The sequence below is a fragment of the Eptatretus burgeri genome, chromosome 15, assembly GCF_056783735.1.
Source record: "Eptatretus burgeri isolate ZD-2024b chromosome 15, Ebu_testis_v1, whole genome shotgun sequence".
NCBI classification, from domain to species: Eukaryota; Metazoa; Chordata; class Myxini; order Myxiniformes; family Myxinidae; genus Eptatretus; species Eptatretus burgeri.
In genome coordinates this window covers 71,734,192-71,748,328 of record NC_140975.1, presented here as the reverse complement: position 1 = coordinate 71,748,328, position 14,137 = coordinate 71,734,192, and the positions used below count along the sequence as shown (strand labels likewise).

The window sequence follows — 14,137 nt, the reverse complement described above, 5'->3', positions numbered from 1 at the left end:
CTGACGGGAACACTGACACCGGGGGGGGGGGGAGAGAAAGAGGGGGTGATAGAGAGGGTGGAGGGAGAGTGAGGAAAAGGGGTGGGGGGGTAAGGCAATAAGAGGTGAGAGGAAGGGAAGGCAGACGTGTGGTGGAGTGTCAATTGTGATTCATACCGTCTCATCAAAATGATCCTGCATAGAATAATAGTGAAGATGTAATAAACATAATGTCTGAAGTCCATTTTCTACCGGTCAGACTAGAAATACCACTCAGAGACAAACACCACCTGGACTAGTCCGGAGCCAAGCTGTCTGAAGACAAACACTGCTCGGACACGTCTGGAGACAAACACTCGTCCAGACCTAAACACCGCCCAGACACGTCCGGAGACAAACTCCCATCCGGACACGTCCAGAGACAAACTCCCATCCCGACACGTTGTTTTTGATATATACATATATATATATATATATATATATATTTTTTTTTTGAATAAGGGTCACTTGGCTGTGCCTGGATGAGTTTGAGGGTGGAGGAGTAGCAGCTGAAACATTAATCCTATCCAGGTTCCTCCCGATTAATTCATCTTTGCTTTTTGCTTCTTTGGGTTCCTTCTGATGACTCCAATGCAGGACTGTCCCAATTTGGTCTTCCATTTGACTTGAATCGAATTTATTTTAATCCCATTCTGAATTCAATTGAATAATAAACGTCATGGTTCAGGGTCTAGTGTCTGATCAAAGCAGGATTGTATCAAAGTGGGACGTCTTGGTACCCGGTCATCACTGGCATTAGGTATAAAGTGGCAGTTCTAATTATGCCTCTTATTATGTAACACACCATTACACAAACACCACACAAACATAAGTCCTGGTGAGTGTCTGCAATCTCTGATTGCTCTTTTTCTTGTTTTATTCGAGGAACCCATCTTGCAAACTCGTTATACCTGCATCAAGTATGACTCATCCTGGACGCACCCAATTCCCTTTAGCATGATGAATAATCCTTTACAAAGCCAAGCCAGAAGCCTGCTAAACACACCAAAATTGAATACATACACATACTTTCTAGCACCTGGCATTTAGCTAAATACATAACTCTCCATCACGATGTGGAAGGTTTCCATATGCAGTGCAATCAAGAATAGATTTTCGTTTTGGGACAAAAGTCTATAATCACACCCCCCCCTCCAAACCCAACCACCAATCAAGACAAAAGGACACTGAGTGACTGGTTTATTGAAGGCACACAACAGGCATGTTTCAAGATAGAAAAATGCACAACAATGTGGTAAAAAAAAAAAAAACAATGATGTGAGCTACAGGGCGTATGCAGGGCCTACAGGGGATATACGGCAAATATCTACAGTGAGTGCACTCTTGTAATGATGTAAATACAATGTAACTGAAGTTACACACCACTTAACACAGCTCAACACAATACCATGAGGCATCAAAAGTACATTTAAAAAAATAATATAACTTAAATAGGAAACAAATAAAGTTCGGTGAAAATTCCTAAGGATGCTGCAAAAAACACAATTCTGTTCCTCAATGACCTATCTGCAACCCTAAAATAGACAGGACACCCAGCAAGCAAGAGTCCTTATGAGTCTCAAAGTCCAGGGTCAAAGTCTGAATGACAAAATTTAAAATTTATTGTAAATACAATTTCAATCACAAATCAGCACCTTGTTTGGTGAATAAATAAGTTTACATAGTGGACAAATGCAAATGTGTAAATGTCATTCCAGACTCGCAAAAACTCCTCTCTCCGAATCTCTTCCACACCTTTTATATGCATTTATTGATTAATAACTTAAAAAACTTGATGTGGCCTGTTAACACGGGATGGCATGTCAACAATGGGTGACACATTGACACAGAACGGCATGTTGGTACATTGTATGTTAACATGGGATAGCATGTTAACACAGAGTGGTAGATCAAAGGGTGGCATTTTAACAAGGCGTGGTATGTTAAAACTGGGTATTCAGGATGGACAGTTGATCTAAGGTAAAAACAAACACGTATAATCTTTACGTTTTTGAAGGGAACCTGTTAAACACGGGCGGCATGTGAACACGGGTGACATGTCAACCCAATTACCTTCTCCCATTGTACTTGTCTTTTGTCAAGAAAATGTTCAATTGGCGCTGTATGAGAGATTTGGCAAAACTCACGTTAGTCTTCGTATCCATGGAAACACCGATGAATGTATGACAATATTTATATTATATACCAAACGACCATAACTACATCCATAAAAATTAATTAACCATTATTAATTTGTGGCATTGAAAGCCATGGGTAAAACTTTATCAGCAATTTGTGAGGAAAGGAAGTATAATAAATGGAGAAAAGAGAGAATGTGGTAAAAGGCATCGTGCAGACAGGTCTCCGAGCCAACGCGATGACGTGATGTGTTTTGGGGACATTCGGCTGCGGATGAGGATAAGGTTACCCTATTGGTTCCTTCTTATACTTTGACAGTTTATTCTAGTCTGGGTGGTAAAGCAAATTAGCAAGAGCACGTAGATACAGTCGGGTACAAAAGTATGAGTCGACTTAAATCAATGCCAAGCTTTCTCATTCCATAATTTCAAACAACAATTTTTCAAAATATTGAAGATATTTTTCATATTCTCTCCCTTTATTATAGTTACTAGCAGGGGTACCCGGCGTTACCTGGTGAGTATCCGGCGTTGTCCGATGAGTAACCTGCATTGCCCAATGTTCTTCTATCCCTGTTGGCATTTTGAAAAAATCAATTTGATTTTTTTTTCTATTTTTGTGGAGTGCCTAAAACACTTCCATCCACTTATGAAGGAATGGGGTCGGTGATCATTTAATACTACATTTCACATACAGTAGCTACAAAGACTTTGGCACAAGAGAGCGATTAAAAATATATATCCAAAAAACAAACTTTTTTTTTCAAAATTTTCAAAAACATTTTGGTCTAAACCACTCCCTGACACTCACTGATGAACCTCTGAAAATTTGACGAAGAACCGTTCAGCCATCACACACGCGAAACACACACACGCACACACATACACGGCTCTCTTATCATATAGATTATCGACTGAAACTTTATCTTAACAGAATAAATGAAGGATCAATACATTTGAGAGATTGAGAGAGTTAAAATTTCTGTCAGCAGTCTGATGATGCTCTGGAGCTCATTGCAAAACTGTTGAGAAAAAAAAAACGTAGAAAAACATAATCCATAAACTAAGTAAATCAATGCCATGTAGAATTCACACGTTTCTCAAGACGATAGGGGGTCACACTGATTATTCAGCAAATGGAAAGAGAGGTTATATATTTCCTCTTATAATAAGTATGACGAAATCCTGAAACATTCATGAAAATGCCTAGAAAGTGCTTTTGGTTTCAGATTGTAATGATTTCTTTGACTTTTAATCCTACTATATAAAATAAGGCAATTCTCTGTGTGTGTGTCGCTGTGTGATATATTATAGAATTGAAAATGGCTGGGCCAATCTCCACAAAATTTTGCATATGTGCTGAATGTATCCTGGGTCAGTTAATGGACACAAAATAATTCCTCTACCACCCAGGTGGGGAAACGACTTGCGACCTTTGCTTGCACATGTGGCACAGTGCAGGTGGTTTACTGATCCCTGTTAGAGACAGTGAGGATTACTGGCCACAAAATATATTTACCCCACCAACTCCACAAGCCACTCCTGGAGGGAGAGGGCATTTCAAGTTCAATAAATTTGCGACTGGACTCAGACTTATGTATCCCACTGTACGTCCATTAAAAGATGATGCTGATTATCCATTAAGTATGGCGAGATATAGAAGAACGATGCATGCAACACCTGAGAGCAATAAGCCATGATGCTGAAATCGACCTTATTGCGAGCACCTTGTAAGCATAGCGGTGTACAGAGACACGATTCATGGTGCAAAACCATGATCCACATTGTGCAGATGGTAAACGTGGTCATGTTTCAGAGATCGCCTGATCACGCCATTACAATAGTCATGGAGCATCTTTGATGATGTAGTTGCCATCAACTGCTTGCCTTGATAGGATTAGCGCTATCCAATATATAATACTTTCGGTTGTTAGAAACCTTGACTGTTATATGTCCAATTGAAGACTACCAAATTAAAGGCATATCTCATAGTCATATGACCGATTTGATGATTAAGCAAATAAAAAAGTAGCAATTTAGACAAAAAGCAACAGAGAGGCAACATGAGTGGCAATTATGTCCACATGATGAATGAGAGTTGGCTGAGGACAGAGGGTGGTGGAGGAGTACGAGTATTGTCATCAAGGCAGGGCAGAACCTTATAAAGGGAAGAGGAGGAGGAGGAGAAGAGGAATGAAGACGCACACAGGCACATGTAGGTACGAGGTATGTGTACATGCACACATACATACACAAACAATTGCAAGTTCTACAATCAATTAAAGGTGCTTAAAGCAAAAGGGAGAAAGGAATGCTTTGATTCTTTGAAGAGAAAAAACTTCTGCAATGATTGTCAAAATGAACTTTGATTGTGCATTGAGAAGAGGTTATTTTCAAATTGTGCAAATGCGAAATGCAATACTTACTCTGGTCAGTCCAAACCAGGGGCGTTGCCCGGTTACTGGTGATTCAGTTCCAACTGTTCATCAGAGTACAATTCACTTTGATTCAGCTCTAATATCATTGTATGTTTCTACATTGATGTGAAGCTGCCTGGTGCATAAAGTACAGGAATACAGGAGGTAAGAAATGTTTTACATTTTATTCACAATTACATTATTGTCAATTAGCTTACTCTGATATTAGAATGTAATAACGATAATTGTTAAGAACTGTGTTTTGATGTTTGAATGTAACAAAGATGATGTGTTCACAAGTGTACTTTGGTGTTTGATTTTATTGAAGATGATAAGTGTTAAAAAGTGTGTTTTGATGTTTGAATGTAACAAAGATGAAAAGTGTTAATAAGTGTACTTTGTTGTTTGATTGTAATGAAGATGGTAAGTGTTAATAAGTGTGTTTTGTTGTTTGATTGTAATGAAGATGGTAAGTGTTAATAAGCGTGTTTTGTTGTTTGATTGTAATGAAGATGATAAGTGTTAATAAGTGTGTTTTGATGTTTGAATGTAACAAAGATGAAAAGTGTTAATAAGTGTACTTTGTTGTTTGATTGTAATGAAGATGGTAAGAGTTAATAACTGTGTTTTGTTGTTTGATTGTAATGAAGATGATAAGTGTTAATAAGTGTGTTTTGATGTTTGATTGTAATAATGATAATAAGTGTTAATAAGTGTGTTTTGGTGTTTGATTGTAATAACAATGATAAGTGTTAATAAGTGTGTTTTGGTGTTTGATTGTAATGAAGATGAAATTAAGTGTTAAAAAGTGTACATTGTTGCTTGATTGTAATAAAGATGATATGTGTTAATAAGTGTGTTTTGATGTTTGATTGTAATAACTATGATAAGTGTTAATAAGTGTGTTTTGATGTTTGATTGTAATAATGATAATAAGTGTTAATAAGTGTGTTTTGGTGTTTGATTGTAATAACAATGATAAGTGTTATTAAGTGTTTTGTTGTTTGAATGTAATAATGATGATAGGTATTAATAAGTGTGTTTTGATGTTTCATTGAAATAAAGAAGATATGTGTTAATAAGTGTGTTTTGTTGTGTGATTGAAATAACGATGATAAGTGTTACTAAGTGTGTTTTGGTGTTTGATTGTAATAACAATGATAAGTGTTATTAAGTGTTTTGTTGTTTGAATGTAATAATGATGATAGGTATTAATAAGTGTGTTTTGATGTTTGATTGTAATAAAGATGATACGTGCTCATAAGTGTGTTTTGATATTTGATTGTAATAAAGATGATAAGTGTTAATAAGTGTGTTTTGATATTTGGTCGTAATAACGATGATAAATGTTAATAAGTGTGTTTTGATGTTTGATTGTAATAAAGATGATACATGCTCATAAGTGTGTTTTGATATTTGATTGTAATAAAGATGATAAGTGTTAATTAGTGTGTTTTGATATTTGATTGTAATAACGATGATAAATGTAAATAAGTGTGTTTTGTTGTTTGAATGTAATAATGATGATAAGTGTTAATAAGTGTGTTTTGTTGTTTGAATGTAATAACGATGATAAGTGTTAATAAGTGTGTTTTGATGTTTGATTGTAATGAAGATGATACGTGTTAATCAGTGTGTTTTGATGCTTGAATGTAATGAAGATGAAAAGTGTTACAAAGTCGTGAGAAAAAGTTTGTGAACCCTTTCAAATTTTCTGTATTTCTACATAAATTTGACCTACAATGTGATCAGATCTTCATGTAAGTCCTAATAATAGATAAAGAGAGCCTGAATAAACAAATAGCACACACACACACACACACACACACACACACACACACACACACACACACATCTACCTTTTCATTTATTTTTCAAGAAAAATGATCCAACATTCAATTTCTTTGTTGGAAAAAGTATGCGAACTTCTCGGTTAATCAGCTCAATTAAGGGGATAATTACAGTCTGATGTTTCAATCAATGGGATGACAATCAGGAGTGACCTTGGGTAGCCCTGCCATATATGAAAAGCAAACTTTGTTCGTCACCAGGGTCTGGTCTTCCCCACACAGGTTTGTGGAAGCGTGTCATGCCCCAATCAAAAGAGATTTCTGAGGACCTCAAAAAAGAGTCGTCTGGAAAGGGTTACAGAACCATGTCTAAAGATGTTGGGCTCTACCAATCCACTGTCAGGCAGATAGTGTACAAATGGAGAAAATTTAACTCCTTTGTCACTCTTTCCAGGAGTAGTCTCCATTGTCACTCTTTCTAGGAGTAGTCTCCATTGAAAATCACTCCAAGAGTAAGGCTTACAATAATCCAGAAGGTCACAAAATACCCCAGGATAATGTCCTAGGATCCGCAGGCTTCTCTTGCATTGGCTGTCAGTGTTCATGAGTTCACCATCAGGAACACACCCATGCACACCAAGAATGGTGCGCATGGGAGGATAGCAAAGAGAAAACCACTGCTCTCCAAGAAGAACAATGCCACTCATCTCCAGTTTGCCAAAGACCACCTGGATGATCCAGAAGGCTATTGGAATAATGTTATGTGGACAGATGAATTGAAAGTGGAACTTTTTTGCTTAAATAAGAAACGTTATGTTTGGCAAAAACCAACTACTGCATTCCAACAAAAGAACCTCATCTCAAGTATGAAGCATGGTGGTGGGAGTATCATTGTTTGGGGCTGCTTTGCTTGCCATCCTTGACAGAACTATGAATGCTGGATTAAACCAGCAAATTCTACAGGAGAATGTGAGGGTATCAGTCTGTGACCTGAAACTCAACAGAAAATGGCTCATGCAGCAAGACAACAATCCTAAATACACAAGTAAATCCACAACAGAATGGCTGAAGCAGAAGAGATTTTGCATTTTGGAATGGCCAAGTCAAAGTCCACACATGAACCCAATTGAAATGTTGTGGTAGAACCTGAAATGAGCAGTTCATGCAAGAAAGCTCAAGAATATATCTGAATTGAAGCAATTCTGTAAGGAAGAATTGGCCAAAATTCCTCCAAGCTGCTGTGCAGGACTGATGAAGAGTTAAGGCCCGGTCACACCTTGACGTTTTAGCCAGCGATGGCAACGTATTAAAATGTATCTAAAACGCTGGCTTACGTTGAACTTTTGATGTTTTTTTTTAAAGATTCGGACGTATTCATAGCGACTTGGTCTTATGTATAACGCATTGGTAACAGACACAGAACGTTTCGTTGTGTTATAGATAACTTATACCAACGAATGCTGAACCTGTTGTCGGCCTACACAACCGATGCCCAACGATAGTCTAACTTAGGCATAGCGCGTTGCACGCATCGCCGACGATGTCGTGACGTAGCCTATTAAAAGGCTGACGCACAACGATTCGAATCATAACTGCCATAGAAATGGAAGTGTCAACATCGCGGTCACACCTTGGCGATCTTGCCAACGTATGCCGACCTAAGAAAAATGTGTCTAAAACGTTGGGGCACGTCAAATACGGTATGAGTAAGTTTGGTATACGTGAGTACAACGCTAAAGTACGCTATCATACGTCGTAGTAAGTAGAGTACGTCAAGGAATTTTAAACATGTTCAAAATTTTACGACGTACTCGGCGTATGACACACGTTCCGCATGTGATGGGGATAAGTTTTACACACAATATGTGGACGCTTACACACGTCCACAAAGGCTACTTATAAGCTACTCATAAGTCGAAACACGTCGCGGTAATGTCTTTTTTACGCGAAACTTATTTCTTACTTATGTTTGACGTGCTTTGAACCAATTCTTTACGTAGTCCCAACACACATCGATGTATGTAGACGTATTCCAATGACGTCTTCCGGTCGACAAAAAAAAAAAATTAATGTGTTTCAAGCTTACAACTGCCATAAAAAGACGTGTTCCCAGCGGTTTTGGGAATTGGTATATAAAAATGCTGCTCATAAAAGGGGAACCCAACAGTGTTTTCGAGTCCTTTTTGAGTCAATGTCCATGTCAGCAGTAACAGTATCAGTATCAGTATTAGTATTAGTATTAGTAGTAGTTTGTTCATGTTGGCAGTAGTAGGTGAGTGTGAGGGGGAGGGTGTGGGTTATGATGGATCGTCCTTGCGTTTAACGATTTAAATGATAAACTCAACGATTTAAATGGCTGCATCTCCACTATTGAAAGTAGACGCTTGTGCTCAACAATTGGATTTTTTTTACATTCAACGACTTTTAAACGGTACCACTCAGCTATTTTCATTGTTTACAATGAACGATTTAAATTGCTGTCACTCGCCTTTGTTTTTTGACGCTGGGGTTTGGAAATTTGAAGCGTTTCTTCTGAACGTGTTAAAACGCTCAAACTCGACTATTTTAAATACATGCTGCCGATGGACAATTGGAATCATAGCCAAGCTAGACATCGAAATGTGAACATCCTCGTCATGCCGAAGAAAAGTTTGAAGAATGCTGCAAATAAGTGTCCTGGCCGTGGCCGTGGACGCTGACGCAAGGATGATCCATTATACCGACGTCTTTCAGCCTATGAGTAACTTAAAAGTAACGTCTGTCGACGTGTGGCAACGATCGTGTAACGTGCCAACAACACGTTAATCATAGGTTAGAAATAAGTTTCGGGAACGCTAAACATTACCTCGGCGTGTCTCAACTTATGATTAACTTACAAGTAGCATGCGTTGACGTCTGTCAACGATCGCAGACCGTGCATACAACTTGTGGCCAGCGTAGCGGAACGTGTGAGTCATACGCCGGCATACGTCGTGAAATTTCAAGCATGAAAAAATTTGAGGACAACCAAAAAAAAAAACGTATCAAAACTTACCCATAACGTATTCAACGTGTGCCAGCGTTTTAGAAAAAAAATTCAAAAATCGGCATACGTTGGCTAAAACGTCAAGGTGTGACCGGGCCTTTACAGGGAATGTTTGGTTGAAGTTATTGCTGCTCAAGGGGGTGTGACCAGTTATTGAATGTAAAAGTTCACATACTTTTCTGACAAATAAATTGAATGTTGGATCAATTTTTTCAATAAATAAATGAAAAGGGAGATTTTTTTTTTGTTATGCAATTTGTTTAATCAGGTTCTTGTTATCTATTAATTATTAGTCCTTAGATGAAGATCAGATCACATTTTAGATCAAATTTATGCAGAAATGCAGAAAAATCTAAAGGGTTCAAAAAGTTTTTCTCACCACTATTAGTGTGCTTTACGATTGATTGTAACTTGTGGGCCTGTTGGTCCATTGCACCAAATATTTGTTGGTCTTCACGGCCTTGTAGCATACCTGCATGCTGTACTGCTTGAGCATTCACTTGTCTTTCACCAAGGCCAGATGTGCTTGGGCCAGGGCAGGGATTATACGATCGTTATAATTCTTGCCAAATGATACTTCTATTTTTATTAATTAATATATGCTTTGTTACAATGTTATCATCATTTTTGTTATTTATTTTGTAATCAGAACGCCATGCCGTTGAGGTACGTATTAGGCTGCCCAATACACCTAAACATGCGTGCGTTTCAAACATGGGAATCATTCAGGGTTATTTGTAGTTAATTAGCCTCGTCAACTCAGGAGATCATGATGATCATTTTGGTGCATCACATTCCACATCAGAACACTCCAGTAGAACTCCACAAAAACATGCCACACACACAGACCTTGTTCATGAAAAGTACATAAAGATGATAAGTGTTAATAAGTGTGCTTTGCTGTTTGATTGTAATAAAGTAAATAAAATGCCTCCATTACTTAATGACTTATTGACTGGAATATAAATGTGAAGATGTTTTATCTCTAAAATTATGTTATCATGTACAAGTGACAGTTCCTGACCATAATCCATAACAGCGAGATTCTGTCTCGGTCAGAGTCAGTCATGAAGTCTAAGTGCGAACAAAGTATTACACTCCAGTCCTTTAATAATGGCACATATAGTAAACAACAAGGCAGCTTGCTGTAACTCCTTCAAACAAGGCAACCAATGACACCTCCTTTGTGCAAACAATACTGAGGTGTTTTTTTTTTTTGGCAAACAAACTACAGTAAATTGGTGCAAAAAATATTTCTTTTATAAAAGTCCGTAAAACGGCGAGTGTAATAAAAACGTCTGCCTTTCAAACAGGCGTGAAAATGGTGTCTCTCTCACACAGGAGTCTGCCTTCCGATATGGTGTGAAAATGTGCATGCTATATATTAATTTTCCACTTCACAGTGCATAAAATAAGTGTACAAATATACACCCACATTGAACATGTGGGAACTCCGGCACCGTGTCATCACAGCACCCAAAACAGGTCATCATGGTGCCGGTCGTCACAATACAGGCTCGCCACAACACGGCCTGTCCGCTTTTGGCACAAGTCGTAGCTCAGGTATGCCACTCAGAACGTGACATTGTATTAACCTTGGTCATGGCAACCAATCACCCCTAGTTGCCATTGGTGGAGGGTTTGTGAGACGAATCTGCACGACTGGTATGAAGGTCAGTCGCCTGATCAGCCATAGACTGACCAATCACAGCCATCTGGGGTAAAGCAAGAGGGTCAACAGAAAGCAAATTGTATTCAATTCAATCATTACACTTATTGGTGATGAAAATGCTTTTATTAACAACTCAAATAAAAAATTTGGCCTTTTGTTTCCCTGATTCTCATGAATAAAATGTTCCAAAGAGAGCCAGATTTTGAGTTTTTTTTTAAATCCCATGTCAAAGGGGAGAGACCTCCTGGCTTTGATCATACACACCGATTGTGTTCGGGATGTGGATCGCTTCCATAAACAGAACCCAACTATTGCAACAACATACCACAGGTACTGTTCTGACCACACTTAGGAATCATGTGTTTGGTTAAGGTTTTAAGCAACATGGTGTTAAGTTAATTGGGAAAAAGAGGAGAAATTAGAGGTGGGATTTATAGAGCAAATTCAGAGCTGGAGCAGACAGACAGAAAAGTTTGATTGGCAATGACCTGGAACCACATCGCAGTGGTGTGATTGCTGTCCTGCTTCGGCGGAAGGAAGGAAACGTCCAGGAGAAGGAATAGCAGTTAGGGGGATCCACAGGGGTTGAGACGCAGGTGGCCCCAGCTGCAGCAGGATTTTACCCCCGTGGTGCAAGAGAAGCTCCTGTGAAAGACCTTGCAGGAATCAAGCTTCCCTTGCAGGGCCTGTATAATGAGCAACACCATCTAATATGTGTGGTCCAGTGGCTGCAGGGTGCTTGGAGAACCTGAGGGTGGCCTGCGCCATGCAGGTGTGCCTGCGCCGTGCCGAGTTGCACCTGCGGAGTGTGAACCAGTCCCCGTTGGGCAGGCCTTAACAGGGGAACGTAGCTATAGAGGAGAAAGACTTGGCAAATGGGGGTCAGCAGTAACCCCAGTTGGCTACTCATAACGAAGATATATTTTGTTGAGATGCTTTGAGTCATGAGCAGCTGGCCATTCATGACAGTGGGTAAAGAAAGGGTGGTGCTAAAGAAAAGCAGGAGGCTCGAAGGCCAGCAGCAACTATAGGATGGAGACCAGGGCCTGAGAGCAATGAGGCCATCACCCGCAGCCATGATTCGACACCTGAGGCTTTTCAATTATTGCTGAAATAGCCATTGCAACAGGTCAGCAGATCCCGATGGTGGTTGGTCGGGAGGTGGGGGTGACAAGTCCCCCGGTGTCTGAGATGGTCCTTCATGAGCACCTGAGAGAGATTGGGAGAGGTGTAGCTAGGCCGCTCCTTGGTGGGGCCACAAGAGAAGGAGGAAATGACCGCCTGGACAGGTGGTCCAGCAGTCTCTCAATGAAGCTCCGGGACAGTCCAGCACGTGATAGCCCACCATGCTGGACGAGTCAACGAATGCCAGTCATCTCAAGGATCTCTGCAAATTGGGGAGATTAATATCGATGCCTCTGCTGATAAAGTCACCGGTGGAATTATGTTTTTGGGTTGTTCGTCCATGCTAATTTTCTCTGTTTTCTCTGCAACAGATTCTCCGATTGACAGGAAATTTTCACCATAGGTGTGACAACTCGCATAGAATGTTTGTATGATAATTATGATGTCATAGGTCACGTGGTGTGGCAGCCATGTTGAAAAAAAAGAAAAACTTTGACCTCTGTATCTCTGAAACCGCTCCAAGGAAAAAAATGAAACTTGGCACATGTGAAGTACTTACTCCCCATGGGAAACAAGTGTGATATTTTTGATGACATCGTAATTGTACATGTCAAACGCTTTATCCAATCAATGTGAAAATGCTTGAGGGTCATCTTGGGCTAAATTGTGTGGGGGGGGGGTGGGGGAAATTGATGATGTTATCGGTCACGTGATTTTGCAGCCATATTTTTATAAACATAAAAACCTTCAAAAATCTTCTCTGAAACGGCTGAACAGATCGAGGCAAAATATTACAGGTATGACCGCCTATCCATGGGGAACAAAAAGTTCTCCACCTATGATGTCATAGGTCACATGGTTTGGCAGCTATGATTTTTTGAAGGCTAAACTTTTTAAAATATTCTTCTCCAGAACGGCTTAACAAATCGAGGGGAAACTTCACCCACATGTTCCCCAAGCCTTGGGGATACCAGGGTGTTCACAAAAAATAGGACCACCTGTCCTGAAGCTCACCTGGATCAGGAGCAACAGTCACTCAAACCTCCCGCAGACCCCATCAGACCCTGAATTTTTTAATGCAGTGAACAAACTTTGGTACATCAAGGGTAATGAAGGTTGTGGTCAAGTTTCATTGAAATTCTGTGTGTAGTTTGGCAAAGAGAGCAAATACCTATTTTGAGGGGTTAGAACTCCCCCCCCCCCCACCCCTTGTAGATCCCCTTGATGAGTACAAATTTTGATGCAGTTAATACACTTTGGTACATCATGGGTGATGAAGGTTGTAGTGAAGTTTCATCAAAATTGTGCGTGTAGTTTCGGAGAAAAGAGCAATTACCTATTTTGGGGGGTTCAAAAGTCCAGGTGAGTGAATAATTATTAGGTCACATGGTCTGGCAGCCATGTTAGATTGAACGAAAATCTTATTTTAATTTTTTCTTTAACTGCTTCATCAATCAATGTGAAACGTCACAAGTATGATCTAGTAGTCATGGGGAATATGTGTTTTAAATTCCAACCTGGTCAGATGCATGGTCTGACAGCCAGAATTATTTAATATTTTGAATCTGGGTTCAGGGATTTAAATCAAACTTGGAAACATGTACAGCATGTATAATTATGCAATCATGTGGGTGGAGGCATATCTGGTGATGGATGTCATGACGTCGAAGAGTGCCCTTTTAGTTTGGTATTTTTTATTGTACTTTTGCAACTTTTGGAAATGTGTAATTTTTCGGGAGTTAGGAAATGTTTAAAGGGAAGAATACTATTTTCGGGAAGTACTTATCTTCCACAGCCCCCTCTCATTTATTTTACAAGATAATTTGTGTGCGATTGTTTATGTACGAAGTTCTGGCTTGGGTAGACCTTTTCAAGAGCTTAAGGTCCGTGGGGTGGGGGGGGAGTGAGGGTGGGGGAGTGTTATGTTTATGTGGTATGGTGTACGATATACA

The 14,137-nt window shown here is 39.5% G+C and overlaps 1 protein-coding gene across 2 annotated transcripts in view; it reads right to left on the bottom strand.

Annotated features, from left to right (window-relative positions):
• Positions 1 to 1,201: 1,201 nt before the first annotated feature.
• Positions 1,202 to 14,137, bottom strand: part of LOC147012513 (serum response factor-like) — a 160,974-nt gene continuing 148,038 nt past the window's right edge. For both annotated transcript variants that reach the window (XM_085856903.1, XM_085856904.1), the window contains one exon: positions 1,202 to 11,103. In XM_085856903.1, the coding sequence (XP_085713029.1) occupies positions 11,008 to 11,103 (96 nt within the window). In that variant the 3' untranslated portion in view covers positions 1,202 to 11,007. The remainder of the gene's footprint in view (positions 11,104 to 14,137) is intronic.